The sequence below is a fragment of the Triturus cristatus genome, chromosome 7 (genome assembly GCF_964204655.1).
Source record: "Triturus cristatus chromosome 7, aTriCri1.1, whole genome shotgun sequence".
NCBI lineage: Eukaryota > Metazoa > Chordata > Amphibia > Caudata > Salamandridae > Triturus > Triturus cristatus.
This window is the reverse complement of record NC_140590.1, coordinates 844,522,176-844,542,874: the sequence shown is the minus strand read 5'-3', so window position 1 is coordinate 844,542,874 and position 20,699 is coordinate 844,522,176. Positions and strand designations below refer to the sequence as shown.

The 20,699-nt window shown below is 45.5% G+C and overlaps 1 protein-coding gene across 1 annotated transcript in view; it reads right to left on the bottom strand.

The window, feature by feature from the left end:
• Positions 1-1,003: 1,003 nt before the first annotated feature.
• The window catches only part of LOC146810694 (uncharacterized), a 140,385-nt gene continuing 120,689 nt past the window's right edge, over positions 1,004-20,699 (bottom strand). Inside the window, exon 3 of the mRNA XM_085614983.1 lies at positions 1,004-1,502. Within this exon, the coding sequence (XP_085471109.1) occupies positions 1,004-1,502 (499 nt within the window). The remainder of the gene's footprint in view (positions 1,503-20,699) is intronic.

The following is a 20,699-nucleotide window of genomic DNA, read 5'->3' as shown; positions in this document are numbered from 1 at the left end:
GGACGTTCAAATCTGCTATTCATTAGTTGGGACAATCTATGCGTGAGAAAATCTTGCATAATATCGAAAAAGTACCAAGATGACATTATTTCCGCTATTCATCCGTTCTGAATAAAGAAATGTAACTATATAGAATGTAAAATTTAGTATAAATAATAGTAGACTAGAGAGGTCTAGCGCCACTTCTTCCCGAGCTGATGATCTGAGGTCCCTATGCTGACGGAGAGGACGATGACTCTACATGACGGCAGAAAACTCTAATTTTTCTACAGAGGACCGGTTCTGACTTAGGATCTGACATTTAGACAGAATAGGTAAATATGAGAAAATGAATTTTGCATTTAATTGGCTTTTCCTGAAATTTTAGATAAATGAACAAATTGTTTGAATTTCTGTCTCGGGTGGTTATTTCTTGTCATGTTTATTGAATTTATTTGTGTATTCTATGAAATGTTCTTCGCTAGATTTACAAGCAACTAAGCTGGTCGCATTGACCTCAAAGTATAGGCGGATAGGTATTAAATGGTGTGTTTCCCTTATACTTGGCACAGATAAGAGTGGTAGGATGAATGTTGGTGTAATGGGCCCCACCAGCGTGTGATGTGTGTGTGCGTGTGTGACTGTGAGATCACTCTGTCCGTGGAAGTAGAGGGGATTCGGAAGCTCTGATCTGCACCACCGTCACCGACTTCGCTTTAAGTGCTGAATTAAGAATTTTCTCCTTGAGGGAATAGGTGAGAAAATTCACCAGAATCTTTCTTGGTTTCACTCTCCCGGGGTTAAGGCGGAAAAGATCTCTATGGATCCTCTGAATGTCCCTCCCAAGACTCTCTGCCGTCTCATCAAGGTTGAATTAGTTTTTTATTAGGGCCACCACAAATGCCTTAACGTCATTACCCTCCTTCCCCTCTGGTACTTTTAATAGGCGGATGTTATTCCTTCTGGAGTAATTTTCTAAGGACTCCACTCTCTCCTTCATAACATCAGTTTCCTTTAACAGAGATTAAATCTTGGACTCTGCTGACTCCAGACTGGATTCCAAACGCCCTACTGAGTTTTCCAAATGCTCTGTTCTTTCAGAAAGACCATCAACCTTCTTCTCGAGAGTCTCACATATGGCCCTGATCTCATTTTGGTTGTTTTTTGATTCCGCAAATCCACACCTTATCTCCTCCCTCATAGTGTTCAGAAGCATCTCCAAAGCACCACCACGTTCGACCCCCTCCCCAGTGGGGTCACCGTTGGTTGGATTAGTAGTCCCCATAACTTCCACATTGCTGTCCATGGGGGGACCAAGTTTCCCGGGGTCCGGTAAGGACCTCGCGTCCTCTACTAAAACCTCCATTACGGGTCTAGCCCCAAGAGGCTCAGTCAAGCCAGATATATCTTCACTGCGAAAGGAATCTTCCTTATTTTTATCGCTCATAGGTCCCTCCAAATTTTCCGCAATGTCGCTGACAACCTCTGGGCCCAGTTGAATGTCCAAAATTTGAGGCCGCACCCTGAAATATGAAAGCAGCGAGGGGGTTATACGAATCGTACTTTTACGTATCTCCCTTTTTCCTTCCTTGCCGACTGACCGGGAGGTGGCGTTGTTTTTGGGGAAAAGAGTCGCTTTGCCTGTTTTTTCTACAGGTACTTCTGATGCCTTTGAAGCTGAGGAAGTAACTTGTTGGGGGATCTTGAGACTACCGCCTTGCTTACCCCCTAGGGCGCTATACGTCGGGCCTCTCCCCCTCCTTCTGGTTTTGCCCCCCCTGACTGATGATACACCGCCAATAGGTTTCTTGGCCCTGATGAATACAGGCCCCAGCTAGGCCCGCAGGACACAAAGGTTCGCTCTCCTGTAATGGAATCTATAAGGAAGTTGGCACGGAAACTGCAAAGTACAAAGACAGCATTTATTAACCCTTAAGGGTGGTCCTACAATCCACACAACACTCTTCAGTATTGCATAGAGTAGCACAAAGAACCTTCGTACATGGTCCCCTTTTATACACAGTAGAGGGGCTCATAAGTGGGTGGATACAACATGAAGACGAAGAACATTACCATTTATGGTCATTTTCAATACTGAATCAATATGTGGGTGGAGCTAACGCACTCCTTGAGCCCGCGAAGGCATGGTCAAGCAAGGCTAACTGATAACAGATGTGGTCAAGTCTGGGCATGTGCCAGATGGACAAAGGAGCTATTTATAGACTGTTACTGGGCAGATTACAAGAGCAACTAACACAGAGGTTGGACTCTTCTCGTGGGGAACACGTGGAAGCATGACAATACAAAATGGAGTCCAAGCTTCGGTCAACATAACAGAGAAAACACGATCTATAACAGAGGAATTAATGTCTTTAGTAAATGCTTAATCACATCGTTGTTTCAATTTACACCAGACGACCCTTTCAGCATTTACTGAAGACATCCGGTTTGTTAGGATAATCATCATATATGTCAATTGTCATCATTCCTTCAACTTCTTTAGCTAAACGTTTTTTGTGGGCAACATCAGCAATAGCTTTCTTATCAGGGATACAGAATGATACACATAATGAGCAGAGCAAGGGACCACATTGAATACAAATACAGCATGAAAACAGAACCGCTACAATAATGCAGAGACCAGTTAGAACCTTCCATCCCCAGGCGGTAATTAACGCCCAAAACCATCCAGAAAAAGACCAAGTGCCGTTTTCTGTATGGATCTCAGCTGCAATTTTATGCAGTTTATTGATGGCATTATAAACTGATGGCGTATGATCAGGGATAAACACACAACAGCTACTTCCAATAATTTTACATGCTCCTCCTCTATCAGCTAGCATAACGTCTAATACCATACGATTCTGCAATGCAACAATTCTAGTAATCTGCAATTCCTCCGTAAGATTCCCAAGAGCAGCAGCAGTCTGATTTGTCACAGCTTCTACCACTCTTGTTAATCTTCGGATCTTCCTACTGTTCAGGGCAGCTCCAACAAAGAAAAACAGTCCTAAGTTAAAATCAATATACTGTTGCAGACTGGTGTCAGTCTGATCTACATCGTCAATTGATAAAGTACGTTTATACCTATTTACAGTCACATTATTTAATAATTTCAAATCCTTATGATAAGATGCGGGAGCTAAGAATACAGGAGGTAATAGAAATGATACATAGCATACCCCAGACCACCCAGCCGGCAGACGGTAATAACCTTTATTTCCACACACAAAGTACGTATTATGGGAGGCTAAGAAGGTACTATTGTTCAACCCGTCAATATTCAAAACAGTAATGCAATCACTGACACCAACAGGGATGAAACCCACACTCTGGACACACAGGTCCGCTTGAGCTTGTGCTACTTGAATCACAAATTTATCTTTTCCCACAGTGTCTCTTGTGTTCGTAAAGATGTAGGGAATGGATTCATTGTCTGGTCGGTACTCTTCCCACTCCCAAATTGTCCCATTCGCTTGTGGATACCCATTCTTGTCTTGATGGCATTCTTTATTAAGTCTAAAAAGCAATCGTCCCACTGTCGGTTTCCGAGTGGCAAAAAGCAAAGTATACCATGCTCTACAAGAGCCATTATGAGAGAAAGGAAGTGGTATAAATGGCGTTCCTCCTTTCTTCTGATGAGCTGGCATCATCCCACATATCCAACAGTTCGTAGCATTCGTAGCAACGTGGGTATGATGCAGCATCTGGATGAAAGTGTTATTCAAGTAAGATTGTCGATGCTTCAACTCTTGATACGGTAATGTATAAAAGTAGTGCTCCTCAGGCACCGGAGTTGTCAACACAAGAATCTTCCGAGCGGGAGTTACATCCTCCACGAACCATGTGGTTATCCCAACAATGGCTACTGTCAACATGAACCCTAATGCACAAAGGATTTTCTTTTTCTCCATATCAAAGTAAAAATAAAACCCAATATCTTCCTGAAACTAAAAGTCTGTCAGAACTCTTCCCCTTGGGCAGCGGTTGATTTCTTCACCAGCGGGCCAAGACGGGTGTCGCTACACTAATGCAAGGCTGATCCCCCCCCCTTGCCTCATCGGCTCTCCGTTTCACTAACCCAAGGGCCGTTCTGACAGTATGTCCCGGTACCGGAAAACTCACTTCCTTGGTCGAAGATGATATCGCCTTCCTCCAGGAGTCGCGTGGTCCGGAAAGAGCTCCTCAGTAGCGTTTGGTTCCGCAGCACGGCCTGTCTCTGCAGCCAAAATTTCTCGTTGATCGGTCAGCACGGCAGGTTCCACCAATCCGGGCGGCACCTTCCTACAGTGCAGAGAGTGGATCCAATTCTTTCTGTTGGAGACTCGCACAGCCGTCCTCGTTGCGAGGAGGACCTGCTCAGGGCCCACCCATCTCGGCTCCAAGCTGTTCGTTCTGTCGAAGACTTTCACCATGACATGGTCACCAGGCCGGAGACCATGTCCTTCGCCGGTAGACCGATCAGGGAGCGCCTCTCGGACCTGTTGATGGATAGAAACCAAGTTATCCGTTAACTGTGCCAGATAATCGTTCATCATTACACAAGGTACATCATACACAGCCTTAGGTCTTGGTGGACCCCAAATATTCATTGGGCGTCCAAAAACGACCTCGTATGGCGTAAGGCCAGTTCGAGAGTGCGGTACTGATCTAATTGACCATAACGCCAGTGGCAGAGCGTCTGGCCAAGTCAAAGACGTCGAAGCTTGAATTTTGGCGATCTTAAGCTTCAGTGTACCATTATACTTCTCAACTAGGCCTGCAGACTGAGGGTGAAACACGGCGTGGAACTTCTGAGTGATGCCTAGACCCTTCAAGACATACTTTATAACATCCGCTACAAAGTGAGGGCCATTATCACTCCACAGAAGTCTACAAACGCCATATCGGGGGAAAAACTCCTTCAGCAGCAGCTTCGCAGTAGTCATTGCAGTATTGTCTTTCGTAGGGTACGCTTCAACCCATTTGCTGAAAGCGCAGACCACTACTAGAACATACTTCAGATTATTACAGCGCTCAAGCTGGATGTAATCCATCTGCAGAACCTCAAAGGGTGCAGTGGGTGTCACAAATCCTCCTGCTGGAGTTCGAGTACCTTTTCCTGGGTTATACCTCAGGCAGATCATACAGGTCTGCACCACCCTCTTTGCTGTGCTAGCAATCTCTGGATGCTCCCAGACTTGGGTAAGCAATTTCACAATTGCGGAAGCTCCAACATGTGCTAGCCCATGTGCCATCTGAACCATAGGTTGTACAAAGGCCGTGGGTAATTTCCATCTATCCATCTGCTTATTTCTCCAGCAACCCTCGTCATCCAGTTCTCCCTCGCTAGCCCATTGTTCCCGCTCTTTGTCAGAAGCGGTCCTTTGCATTTCTCGCACTTCCTCCTTCGCATCATGCCATCTCTCCACCTGTGACTTCACTACATACATGGCAGTAGTACCGGGCTGCATCGCAGTCTCCCGTGCTACTCGATCCGCTAACGCATTCCCTTCTCCAACTTTATCAACCACTTTCCTATGGGCGCTACACTTAACAATGGCAATTTTCTTTGGGTATGTCAATGCAGTTAAAAGATTATGAACTAACTCTCCATGCATTATCTGTACTCCATGTGACGTTAAAAACCCTCTCTCCTTCCAGAGTAGGCCGAAGTCATGCGCTACTCCGAAGGCATAGCGGCTATCTGTATAAACATTCACACATAATCCTGTACTGAGCTCACATGCTCGTGTTAATGCTATCAGTTCCGCTGCTTGAGCTGATTTCTGTGGTATGCGTGCTGTCTCCACTATCGTTTGTAATGTGGTAATTGCATATGCTGCTGAAGTCGTACCATCTGGTAGCTTCAGACAGGATCCATCCACCCACAGTTCCCCATCTACATCTGGAAAGGGCGTATCCTGGAGATCAATACGACCCTTTGTTTGTTCCTCAGTCACGAGAATACAATCATGCGCTTTCCGCGCCTCAGGCTGGGTTTCGGGGTATGGCAACAATGTTGCCGGGTTTAACGTTACGCACCTTTTCAACGTAATATGAGGAGCCAAAAGCGTCAACTCATATCCCGTTAAACGGGCACTGGTCAAATGCTGCGTCTTTGTTTGATTAAGCAGGGCATCGACAGCATGGGGGACTAATACCAACAGCTTATGAGATAACACAATTCCCTCGCTTTGGCGTATTGACACAGCTGTCGCCGCAACCGAGCGAAAACACCCTGGTAATGCTCGGGCGACAGGATCAAGTACAGCCGAAAAATATGCACATGGGCGCTGCTTATCACCGTGCATCTGCACTAAAACTGACAATGCACATCCATCTTTCTCATGCACATACAACGAAAAGGGTTTTGCATAATCAGGGGTTCCTAACACTGGTGCTGAACAAAGGGCCTGTCGTAGTTGCTGAAAAGCAGTATCACACTCATCTGACCAAGGGATTGGGATAGGCGTGTCCTTTGTCAAGAGGGCTAACAATGGCTTAGCTATGTGCGAAAACCCCAATATCCACTGTCTACAAAAAGAAACGAGGCCCAAAAATGCACGCACATCCTTCTGTGTGGATGGTCTCGGTGTATCCAAAATTACTTGGATACGGTCCGGTGTGAGTGCACGTCCCTCCTTAGACAAAAGGTGACCCAGATAAGTCACCTTTGGTCTACAAAATTGCAATTTCTTCCTAGATACCTTATGATTGCGGGACGCTAGAAAGGAAAGTAAGGATAACGTACTTTTTTCACATAACTCCAGGGTGTCAGCCGCCAGCAAGATGTCATCAACATATTGAATGAGGGCGACCCCCTCGAGCAGAACAAAGGAATCCAATTGTCGTTTCAAAGCCTGACTGTAAATGCTAGGGCTTTCTGTATAGCCCTGGGGAATCCTACAGAAACGATAAGATCTATTATTCAATGTAAACCCAAAAAGATATCGGCTATCAGGGTGAATGGGAATGGAAAAGAAAGCATTTTTCAGATCAATCACTGAGAACATGGTCGCCGTAGGCGGGACCAAAGTAAGCAACGTCGTGATATCGGAAACCACTGGGTATTGAGGTATCACGATCTTGTTCACTTCTCTCAAATCAATTATAAACCGATAAACTCTGGCATCCGTATCCTTTTTCAGTATGGGAAGAATCGGACTGTTACAAATGTTGTAGGGGACTTCCTCGACTACCCCAACCGTTATCAAATCCTGCACTATCTGTATGAGAGCCTCCTCACCCTCCTGTGAAATACGGTACTGTGGGAGGCGTGGTAACACCGCCCCCTCCTGGACACTAATGTGGACCGGCGGAATCACCATTTGTCCCACATCAGTATCCGAAGTTGCCCATAAAGCATGAGGGAGGGTAGCTAACAGCGCATCCTCTGACATCGTACACATCCGTTCAGATCGGGGGTAATTGTCATTCAATATTACCCGTATCCGTATCCTTTTTCAGTATGGGAAGAATCGGACTGTTACAAATGTTGTAGGGGACTTCCTCGACTACCCCAACCGTTATCAAATCCTGCACTATCTGTATGAGAGCCTCCTCACCCTCCTGTGAAATACGGTACTGTGGGAGGCGTGGTAACACCGCCCCCTCCTGGACACTAATGTGGACCGGCGGAATCACCATTTGTCCCACATCAGTATCCGAAGTTGCCCATAAAGCATGAGGGAGGGTAGCTAACAGCGCATCCTCTGACATCGTACACATCCGTTCAGATCGGGGGTAATTGTCATTCAATATTACCCGCACACCAGCAGGGGAGCAGCGGATAGTAGCCCTAAAGTGCTTTAACATATCAAGACCCATAATATTGTCCGGTGTGTACGGGGCAAACAGAAACGGACAGGGTGCAGTAAAAGAATCAACCTTTAACATGAGGGGCTGTGAAAGAGGGCTTCGGGAGAGTGTACCATCAAACCCTACCGATGTGACCATTAAGCCGGATGGGGGAGCCCCCGGAACCAATTGCTTAGATAGCGCACTACGTGTCGCTCCTGTATCCACTAGGAACTGATCAGTAGAGCCCAAAACCTCAGCCGATACATAAGGGCCCTTCTGATCGACCGGCACCTCAACTGATTCTAACCCCCATCCAACGCAATCCTATGCATGCTGAGAGTCATGGTACCCCGACCGGTCAATCCCTGACGCTTGACACTGATGCTGGCGATCGAAAACATTTGATCTATCTCGGTGCTGCCCAGCAGACTCAAAACGAGCCTGTTCGTTAGAATTCCCTCGAAAGTTCGAGAAACCCCCTCTACCTCGCGGGCCACCGTGGGTATGCCCCTGGCGCGATGCATGCAACACCGGGCAGTCCCTAGCCCAATGACCCGATTGCTTACAATACGCACATTGATTCCTATTCAAATCAGACCGGCCCGAGGGAGGACCATAAGATCCTCCCCTACCTCTACTACTACCCCGTCGAGGCGGGCCATAGACTTGCGCCAACATCACCTTTGTTTTAAAATCTTTCGATTTCTTTTCCTCCTGGCCCTTTGCTTCTTGCTCCTGACGCTCATAATACTGGGCGATAGTCAGGAGGGCCGTCGGTGTAGCGGAGGACCAAGAACTTTCACTCGCTTTTAGACGGGCCGCAACTGCCGGCAGCAGATTAGCTACATATTTATCCGCAAAAAGGTGGCGTCCCGTATCGTCGGTAAGCGACTGTCCACTAAAATCATGAAACGTCTCCTCAAAGCGCGTAAAGAAGTCCGCAACTGACTCATCAACTTTCTGTTTACATGCAGCTAACATATTCCAGTCAATCTTTTTAGGGGGGATAATTGTCTTCAACTTAGCCACAATAGCAGCAGGGAGATCTAAAATATTCTGGGGCGGTTTCTGCGCGGGCTTCCTCTCCCTATCCTCATCCTCCAACTCAGACCATCGAGCCTTAAATGTGGCAACATCATCTACCTTTCGCACAGATCGCCACATGTCTGGTGGTAGAATAAGCCCAAAGAACAAATCGATATCTGCTAAAGTCATGACGCAAGAATTCAAGGCCCCCTCGACTTCTTCATAGAAGGCCGCTGGATTCTTGCGGGGGTCGGGCAGCGCATTCTTCAATGCCATAACATCAGCCCTATGCCACGGAGTGTAAACCCAATTATACACAAAATATCCCTTAGCATCGGCGGAGGTAATGTCCGAGCTAGTCCCCGCTCCTTTAGGAGGAACATACAAAGGCGCCGCCTCTCGCATTGGTTTAACATGCACTATGTCATCCTTATCTGACTGGGAGGTGGATGAGTGGCCCTCTGTTGTACACGAATCCGACTGCTTCTCCTTCCCTGCTCGCTGGCGCGCTTTCTCTTTATAGACCAGCACCTCGTCCCGCAAGGCGAACAGCCGCCAAGCCGTATCTGGAGCCTTAGAAAAAGAGAAAACACCATTACGCAATGCTTTAGCATCCGATGATACTTCGTCGGGCTCAAAAACACCAGACGTTTCCGGAAAGCATCAATCACTTCCTCCGCGAAATGACCCAGAAAATACACTTTATCTCTCTCCTGCCACGCCTCCCAAGTATGAAATAATTCCTCTATGGATATCTTGCCGTTAAGTGCACGGAAGGAAATTTGCCGAAGCTCAGCCATTTGGTCGGCTGATAACATGGACCGCGTATCTACCTTACCCGGACCCAGGCCAGAATCTTGCGGCCTCGGAGCAGATGCGCCGACATAAGGGGGCGGAGAGCGATCTAGTAAATAAAAATCATCATCAAGATTATTAAGGACAGGATAAAGTGGCTGCCGAACAACGTATTGACCCGAAACTTGTAGCCTACGCTCCTTCTCTTGCCTGTCCGTCTGCTCTCTGTCCTCCCGTCGCTTCGCTTCCTGTGCTCGCACATGATCATTCTTCCGTTGTTCTTTATCAAACAGCGCTTTCTCACGCTTCTCTCGCTCACGCACCTCCTTCACCCACAACCGCACACACTCAAACATATCCTGACGAGCACGCCGCTTACACATACACTGTTCCACATACTCAATCTTACGTATATCAAACGATCCATACAAAGACCATCGCAACTCAGGATCCTTTTTTGTATATTTCCTCCATACTGTGCTGTACATTATGGAAGAAAGACCATGCTTCACATACATATCCCTATTAGGAGTCCCCTCTGGGGGAGCTGGAGCAGATTCCTCGAGGTTCAACCGGTTTCCGAAACAGCAGCACCACTTACGGAGTGCGCTGAAAGCAGGCATGCTCAGAAATAATGCAAAATATGCAATATTATAGAAAAATGGCACTTAATCGTTGCGCCGTTCAAAGTTACACAGCTCTGGAGAAATCTCTCCACATTACCTGCCTATATGTGTTGCAACGCATATATATTCACAAAGACAAATTCAAAATATGACTAGTCATCACAAATCAAACTCAAATAGCCAGATCAGGCTTCAAAAACTCGGAGCAAGTACCGTACACCGGTTCTTACCAATCAAGAGTCCAGATTCCAACTGCCAAGCTCCACAATCGCCCAAACGGCTTTCACGGCAAGACCGACAGAAGAGGTCTCAGTCGAGGACCGGCGCCACCCAGACGGTCAGCTCGGAAGGGAAGGAAGAAAAACCTTGGGATGCCAGGGCTAAGACGCCGCTGGCAGTGATCACGTCCCCGGCCCAATTCCTCACCTTCGTCGCGACCAGTCCTTCGAGCATCCGAGTCGCCGATGAGCCCCACGTGACGGGCGCCAATTGATGAATACAGGCCCCAGCTAGGCCCGCAGGACACAAAGGTTCGCTCTCCTGTAATGGAATCTATAAGGAAGTTGGCACGGAAACTGCAAAGTACAAAGACAGCATTTATTAACCCTTAAGGGTGGTCCTACAATCCACACAACACTCTTCAGTATTGCATAGAGTAGCACAAAGAACCTTCGTACATGGTCCCCTTTTATACACAGTAGAGGGGCTCATAAGTGGGTGGATACAACATGAAGACGAAGAACATTACCATTTATGGTCATTTTCAATACTGAATCAATATGTGGGCGGAGCTAACGCACTCCTTGAGCCCGCGAAGACATGGTCAAGCAAGGCTAACTGATAACAGATGTGGTCAAGTCTGGGCATGTGCCAGATGGACAAAGGAGCTATTTATAGACTGTTACTGGGCAGATTACAAGAGCAACTAACACAGAGGTTGGACTCTTCTCGTGGGGAACACGTGGAAGCATGACAATACAAAATGGAGTCCAAGCTTCGGTCAACATAACAGAGAAAACACGATCTATAACAGAGGAATTAATGTCTTTAGTAAATGCTTAATCACATCGTTGTTTCAATTTACAACAGCCCTTGGCGTCCCCGTTCCCTCCACCCGTCCCTCCTTCTTACTGCTCACTCCTTTGTAGTCCGTGGGGAGACAAGGGACATTGGCAGCACCATCCGACTCTCCGACCTTTGCTTCTGTGCCCACCGTGTCTTCTTCCGGATCCCTAGGATGTCCTTCACCTTGCTGACCCCGGCAACTCCCCCTCAGGAGCCCACGAGCCGCCGCCCTGCGTCCACGCCTGAGCTCCACGGCTGCCTGCTTCCACCGCAAGGTAGAGGCGGGGGAGAGCTTCAGGCTGGAACTGTCACACATCAGCGCCAGTCAGATGTCGGCATAACCGCTCCTTGCGCTGAAGAAGAAAAAAAACATCCAAAAACCAAAGACTGGGCAGTGATTTAATCACGAAAAAACTTCAAAAGCCATGTTTTTCACCCATATACTCTTTTTTCTGTCGAATTATACAATAAAAAATAAAGAAAATGGTGTTCAAGCGAGTCTCGTTATTCACAGGTATACAATACCATATGGCTTCACTCTCCATAATGCGGAAAAACTTTAGAGGCCAAAGAAACCTCCGTCCCGCAACGTAGGTGCAGGAAACTAACACGCAAATCGCCTAATCTACGGTAGCCAAATCTTCCCCCAGCGATTTGGATGTTAAATCACCCGTAGTTCTACTGGATGTTTTTCAGAGTCAGCCGACCTCTCAAAGTTGTTAGGTTGGTCTACGAGGACAAGGAGTTAGCAAATAGTCACATTCAGAGCCTGAAGCACATTTCAGTGATTAGAAAGAGGAAAAATTGCTTTGTTATTTTGTTCGCCATATTTCGCCCCCACACAATAGCCAGGCCGGCCCACTCCACAACGAAAGTCAACCTTTTTCTTGCATAGACATTTCTGTCTTAAACGTACCCGCCTCCATACTTTCCCCCACTCCGGAGATCCAGGGACTGCAGTTCCGATTGTGTCAAAGGCACTCCGCGCAGTACTACTTCGGTGTACCCCTCATTACCACACTGCAGCAGCAAAGGATATATTAGGGCCACAACCCCCTGCAAAAAGAATGGTCCACATCAGCTCCGCTACTCCCCTGCACTGAAGCAAAAAACCATCCGGTGATCGAAACACTGGGCAGGACGAGGCAAAAAGAGCAAAAACACTCGAAAAACACTCGCGGGCTCAGCACGGACAAATTTCCGAAGCCACAAACACCTCCATTACGCAAAAGAGACGCCGGTAACTGCAGCGTCCAACAGAGGCTCAGGAAGGTCAGATCTGACGCGCGAGCCGCCTAACCTGCGGCCGCCATGTTTTCCCCATTCCCTGTACTTGGTTGAGGCGGAACCATCTGTTTACCCTCCATCGAGCCTATTAATCCCCTCAAAGGTTATCTAAATTCCAGCCGGGAAAAGCATGTAATAAGTGTAACCTCCCTGCAGCCTCTGATGTTCATATGTTTATGGACTGTCCACTTATTAATACCTTTTGGGAGGAAGTAAAGACCACTTTGGATGCCATCCTTAAGAAATCTATATCTCTTACTTTGCCGTTAATTATATTTGGAGTGGACGATAATATCACGGGGCAGGCAAAGAGTTTTCTATTTTATGCAATTTTGTTGGCTAGACGGCAGATCTGTAAATACTGGGTTGACCAGAAGGCACCTTCACACGCAGGCTGGTTAGAGTCCATATATGATACATCTAAGGTGGATATGGCTAGACCATGTAGCCAACGTAACCTCTCTTTTTGGAACTTGCTGGTCCAGTGGAAATAAAAGGCTCTGTTGAGTTACCGGGGTTTTTTTTTTTTTTTTCCCCCGGGTCCAATGATTATGCCATCATACTCCAGGTGCCTTGGTTGCTCCTTCTAAAAGGCTTATTAAGTCTAGATGGAGTAGCGAGGGGTTGATGTGTCCTTTTCTCTCTTCCCACAATATTATCCCGGAGAGCGTCTTTCGCCGGTCTATATTTCTTTGGTGTCCAGGTCTGGGATAAGAACAGTACCTAGTTCCAGACGACATCTAAGGTGATCGGCGCTTCTTTTTTGGGATTGTGGGGCAGGCAAATGAGGACAAAAAAAAAAAAAAAGCTTTAAACTCCTGCCTAAACATTCATTTTGTAATTTCTTTAACCAAATTCTAAATACCTGTATCTTGTCTCACATCCTTTATCCACAAAGTTATTTCTAGTTTATTTTCGCCTTTGTTTCTAAGACAGCCCACAGGTGTTTCACAAATATGATCCTCCTCTTCTTTAGGGCTGAGAATTGGGATTACTGGGCCGACTCTGGTTGTGTAGATCAATAACGCTACTATGTGGGAAAATAGGAGTGGACAGCTACAATGAAATGCATGGTTTCCATATAAAAGGCATTATTTTTATGATTATCACTATTGTTTTTGGGTTGCTGTCCCGAGCAGGGCTTCTCTGGAACAAGGTCTGCATGTGGGTAGTTGGGGCCATTGTCTTGGTGGATCAGAGCAAGTGCGGGCCATTTGGTTCATCCATTTTATGCCACAAAATCCCACTCAATAAACTTTATATAACTTTAATTTTATGGTGGGTGAAAAACAGAAAACAAAAAAACACTGTATTGTCAAGTGTAAAGGAAGCATTACAGATTATTTTCTCCACTAAGTCCCTCATTGCTGTTAACAGGCTTGGTGGTTTGAGTGATACTTTCAATATGTCCTGGCCTTGCAGCCAGCATAATTAAGCTTGCCTGAACATGAAGTTTCCTCTTTCCAAATATATATATGGGCCTACACAGCCCTGCATCCATGCCCAGTGCTAGAAGTAAATAATTATAAGTAAATGCGAAAGGTGCCACCAGAAAGTAGTTCTCAGAAGAATCATTGAATAAGGACATTTTCAGGTCAGGGGGACGATAGGGCCACTTCACCCATGGCACCCTAGACCAGTCCAGCCAGGATACTTAATCCTGTTGCAGACATCCTGACCCAGACATCCCAATTTGAACATCCTGATTTGGACGACAGGAGAAATGTTTACCCACATTTAGATATAAGTGGTATAGAAATACCAGCCTTTGTCTCCACACTGATTTCCCCATGTCAAAATTGTTAGAATTTGTGGGAGAAAATGTAGCAATATTTCGAAGTTTGAAGATTGGAAGGCGGAAAGCGTGTGGGAGTAGCAAACTGTCTCCCATTCTGAAGTGCAGATGTCAGAATGGGGAGATAATGCTACTTCCGGTAACTACTTCAGTCTGAGCTCAGTATTTACCATGTGCAGTTTTCCTCCCCAAATTTTAGGCGAAGTACATTGACGGTCGTAGTGTTGTTGACTGAAACTGAAATTTGGCAGTCATGCCCCATTTTTGGGCCATCCTACAAGAATACATAAACTTCTTTCCTCCTCGCTCTCACAGCCTTTTATCCAGAAATGTAATCTTATAATCTGGATTTAAGTAGAATCTGTGGGAACATATGGCATAGCTGCTACTGGAGCTTCTGTCTTGAATGTACTCGCTCTACATAGAAAGAGACACAGAGGATACACGTAAAATGACATTGCAACAACATAAAACACAACTAAGGAGTAAGGTTGGAGGCACTCAGGCATCCACGAAATATTTACACAGAAATAAAGATTAATTTAAAACATTTATACTAGTATCATTAATTTACTTTGAGAGAAAGCAGCCCACAGTCAGGAGTATAATGATGGTTGTCATGCCTCTTACTGTATTGCACAAGGTAACATTCTTCCCCCCAACCTCTGCCATCTGCACCGCCCAAGGTCCTCTGATCTGAATACCTTTTATCAGGTAGTTGCACTGAGAAAAACATGAACACAGCATATCAAGCTCTCAGTGACCAGCCCAAAATCCAGTATAGAATCACAGAAAAAGTAGATTATCAAAGCCTGATTGGGCCCTCGGAAACATCAACAGAACAGTATGATCAAGAGAAGCAACACAAATATCTCTCCCTAGAAAAACACATCACTTGCTCATTTACTAACCAGCGTGCATCAGAAATAACGAAGCCCAATTCCAGTAAGAGATACATAAAAAGGAAAGAAAACTAAAAAATATATATATATATAAGCACCAGTGAGAGGAGTTCCAGGTTAAGAAGATATACACTGATCGTCCGCAATAGGATCAAACATATTGTTTTCATTTGCAGGAAGTACTTCGATAGTCCCTCTGGCTAACAACTGAGGGTAGAGTGTCAAAGTCCATCCTCCACAGTCGAGGGAGGAGGCTCTTATCTCACAATGTCATCAATATAAAGTCAACTGTTAGACGAGCAGCAGCGACGGCTCCAACTGGAGCCAGTCTACGGAATAACCGGATAAAAGTTCAAGAAAAGGGTCCCACATTTGCTAAATTTGAGAGATTTGGTCATTTAACTTTCAAAAGTTCCCTCAAAGGAGGCCATCCTGCTTCGGCCAAGTCAGCTAAGGTCGGCCGGGAAGTTGATTTCCATTTTGATTAAATACACAGCTTGGCAGTGAGGAGGCATGAATCAAGCCAGTGTTTCATATGGGAGTTGATCCCCGACACCCTGTCAGTGTTGTGTAGAAGGAGCAGTTCAATAGAGAGCTGGACGGTACATGTGGCCAGGATCTCACTATCTCCCAAATGTTAGCCCAGAAGGCGGTAAGTAAGGAACATGACCATAAGATATGCACAATGCCGCCTCCTAGCTGACCACACCACCAACAGATGGACGACAGGGCCAAATCCACTCTTCATAGCCAGGGAGGACTCCAGTGCCACTGTTGAAGTATTTTCAAATAACTCAATTACGCTTCACGAAGTCCTCAGACATGGATGGACAGTAACGGCCTCCAGTCATCCTCTGACTGTGTTTAAATAATTAGGATGGACCAGCTGTGCCTCAGAATATTTCTCATATCAAGTGTATCTCTTCATTGAGCAGACCACAGTCCGTAGATCAAATTTTTAAAGCCTCCTCACTTTATGAGATTCTCATGTATAGGTAAGAGTGCCAAGTCACCAGGATAGACTTTAGTATTGACACAACATTTCTACTGAGTATTCCTCCAGAATTGAGACAACTTTTCAACTGAGCATTCCTCCAGAATTGGTGTGGGCTTAATTGGAATTCCTCTTGGAGCGTTGTGAAATCACTTTACCATCTGAGATAAAATGGTTGAGCTCAGTGACACCCTTGGCGATCCAGTTTAGGCATGAGAATAGAGCTTTTCCTATTTTTAAGTCCACATTCAGCCAGATTGAAGCCTCAAGATGAATAAAGCTCTTCTGCCCAAATTTATGATGAACAGACCACCTGGATCAAAACTGATGATAAGAAGATAGGGGGAGTCAACAGATATCATGTGCCCACTGTAAAGCACCTGCGGACGTGGTAGGCCCCTCTATTGATGCCTCTTAGTTATGGCCCAGTGTGGAGCCTCCATGTCGTCCCACAAGTGATAGGCCTATTGTGACAATTGGTGGGCTATTTAGTAGTACTCGACCTCAGAAAGTCATAGCCCTCCAGAGGTTGAATTTGTATACAATTTTGCCATGTTCAATCTACGTCTATCACCCCCCTCCCCATATAAACTGTTGGTTTTGCACGTCAATAGACTGAAAGACAGACTATGAGATAGAGAACGGTAGCGTACCAAAACTATAATTACATCTTGGAGCCTCTGCCAGCTTGATAATTTGTATTTTACCCCAAGTTGAAAGCTGTAAATGTATCTTCTGACTGAGTCCCATTGAATTAAGTCAACTAACGGTTTCAGATTTGGAGGATGTTGCTGCAGATTAGTATTCCTGGGTACTTCATTGTACAAGGAACTCACTTGAAGGGAAAATCACCCAACAAGGCAGCTGCAGTTATGCTGATCATAGTCATAACTTTTCGTTTCAACCAGTATATAGAGTACCCAGAAAAAGTAGAAAATGCTGTGATCAATGTCATCAAAGCAGTTAAGGACATACCCAGTGAGTAAAGAGTAAGCAAGATATCATTGTCGTATAGCATGAGTTTAATTTCTCACACCAGTGTCTGAATCTCAGTGATATCAGGGTGCTCTCTCATAGCTATCACCAGAGGCCCTAAGGCTATCAGAAAAAGGGTGGTGAAAAGGTGCAGCCCTTTCTGGTTCCTCTGATGAACTCTATTTTATCTGGGAGGAAGCTGTTACAATTTTCCTGTGCTGATGGATCATCACATTGGATCTGTATCTTCTTCAGGGACTTCTAGCCAGACCAAAACCTATTTTGGATATGGTGCGGAAAGGAATCCACTTTCCACCTGATTGAAGTCTTTCGCCACATCGAGGGAAAGGTTCAGCATTTCATAAGGGTCATACCTGATCTGCCATAGAATATGCAATGATGTTCGTAAATGGTTCCTGTAAGATCTTCCTGGGACAAACCCAACTTGCGACAAAGGTTTCAATGATAGACCTGGAATCTGTAAGAAGCGACCCATTAGCATCGTAAATTGCGGTTATGATGCAGATCAATTACTTATGTTTCATTGCAAGGCGAAAAAGTCAGCCTGCTGTCTCTCTGTCTTCATAGCATCTAGCACGTATGCTCTGTAGGGATTTTTCTGCATCAGTGAAGAATAGTGTGTTGAGGTCATGTTTCTATTTAATCCACTTATGAAGATTTTCTGCAGAGGAGGAGTATGGTGTTCGGTGGCAAGGACTTAACATTTAATATTTGACTTGAGAATATGCGCCTGTGTCCTCCTAATACTGGCAGCTTTGATCATCCTGCGCCATATATATGCCTTCTCATCTGCAGAGTTGCAGAGTTGCAGAGATGGAGTTGCCATTAAGGTCGAGATATTCCGGCACTACCTCATGGAGGTGCTGCTTCTCTGTCGAGTGTCTATAAAAGAGAGTATTTATCCTCCACATCCCGGCATTTGAGACAGACAACTACAAATCCAACAAAATAGTGATAGGTGCATGCTCGGAGATACCAATAGGCTGTATTGTATGGGCCTCAATTTTTGGGAGTAGGTGAGAACTGCCGAGATAGAAACTAATTCTAATTTCAGTGTTATGTGGGCAAAAGAAGTATGCATAGTCCCTGCCAGTTGGATTGAGCCGGTCCCAGGGGACTTTCAAGCCATGGTTAGTCATCGAATCTCACAGCAAATTTCTGTCTCCGTTATTACTAAAGTCCAGTGTGCCGGACCTGTCAAGTACAGAATCTATCATCATATTCCAATCTCCTCCAATGAGAATTAGAATTTGACCAAACTCTGTGCAGAGTCTGTTAAGTTAAAAAAAAGCCACCCACATCCATGTTCAGGGCATATATGAATCCCACAATGATGCAGTGATTTTGAATGCGGCATTTTGCAAAGGCGTAGTGTCCATCCATATCTTTCCATGTCTTCAGAATTTGTGTATGGAGGTCCTTATGTATGAGGATAGCTTCTCCTCTTTTCTTGTAAGGAGTGGTAGCATGGTTGTAGGGGGGAAACTGAGGACGATTTGCACAAGCCAGCAGCATAAACAATCATGTCTGACCTTGTCTGAATCCTGTTTTGTCAAGCGTGCCTCCTGTAGCAATGCCAGAAAAGCTAACGTTTTCCAGTTTTGTAAAGGATGAGAGGGCACTAACATTGAGAGAGCAGAGTTGTAGACCTCTGATGCAGATGAATATATATCCACAGACCACAGATGACTGGGTTGAAGATGAAGCAATGCCTTTCAGAACCTCAAATGAGAGGTGTTATTAATGGAACTGTAGGAAGTGCAATGGGTGGAATCAAAGTGAGAAATAAAAGGTGGGAAATCTGGACAATAAGCAATCTCCTGGTAAAACATTAACTGGGTGCTTTATACTTCGGGTGACTGTGCTCGTCTCATTAATGTGAGTCAGGTGGTGCCAGGGGCGAAGGGTGGTAGGTAGTATTCCAGAACTGAAGGTGATGTGACAGAGGACAGTCATATTATAAAACAAAAACAATATTACATCTTTAAGCAGAGAACAGGATTTGTCCATCTGTTTCACAGAATTGTGCTCATTGGCTGTATCTCTATGTAGGTACCTTGTTTTGTGAGGCTGTCAGTGGAGTATATTGAGGTTGGGATCTGATCCGCTTGTAATTCCGAGGACTGATGCACCGTACGTCTGTGGAGAGCCAGCCATATCCATCTCACTATTCATGAGATTCATCAGGAAGCGGTCAAGGTCTTCTGGGTCATGATATTCCATTGTTTTGCCATCCAACGCCAGCACCATAATATTTGGGTTCAACAGGCTGTAGTGGGCATAACATTTCTTCAAATGAGGACACATCACCAATAAGTTCTTCCTTATTATAGAATTATCATAGGAGTAATCCTCAGAGAAGGAAATTGTGTATTCATCATATTTAAATGGATCATGGGCACCAAGTCTGTTCCCTTGACGAGGTCTGGCAAACAAAGGCTTTAAAAATTACTCCATTGGCTTCTGTCCTTGAGGTCTGTGTCCTTTGTTCCAGGTTCCAGATGTTATTGTTCCAATCTGGTAGCATTGAGAAAAGATCCCCCAAATCACTGAGCCGAGGCTCTGAAGATTTCAATTGCATCCTAAGTCCTGTCAGTTCATCATCAATAAATTCTGGGTTTTTGTTTGTGGCAGCCATAGCAGTCTCCACATTACCAAACACAAGTCTAATACCCTTCAAACATTCCATGAGAAAGTCCAAATTGCCATTTCCGCAGTGCGTGGCAGAGACTGCTGTGCTGTTTTGGTAGTGCCACTCACAACGCCTCAGAAAAGAGGAGCTCCTGCAAAGATTTAACTTTAGACATTGAGAAACCGTTCTTGCAACGATGATCCAGGGAGGACATCAAACATACACTAGATTAGTGTGTGCCCTCTCACTCTCAGTCCCTTCAATGGAGCCTTGCAACAAAAGAATGGAGTGAAGTTGCATAGCAGATGCAAGATCCATCACAAAGAGCTTTGCATAAAAGTCTGTAGAAGTGAGAACATAAACCAGGATACAATCAAAGAGCCAACTGCAGTGCATAACAAGTACCAATGGAAGGTGCTTGTGTGATAGTCATCATAATGATAATGCAGCAGAGGAAAAAAATGGCAACTTCCATAGGAGCTGATGACATGAAGGCCACTTAATGCACTGTGAAAGCAGGTGCAGAGGGAAGGCAGATCAGGCCACTCACTGCAGCAATGGTCAGGGCATTGGAAAGGAGGGAAATATAGGTGCCCAGTTGTAGTATTCCTGTGTCTCCAGCGGCCCCCATACCATATCAGGCTCACCGGGATCACATTATGGCCCAAGAGGTGGCTTACTGGTCCCGAATGAGTGGCAGCACTAGCTGAAGGTTAGTGGGTGGCTGACAACTGCAGCAGAAGTTTTAGGTTACCATGGACTACAACACTCCTGGCCCATGCAGCGTTATTACTGTGACAGAACAGCGGCGGTGGCCAGC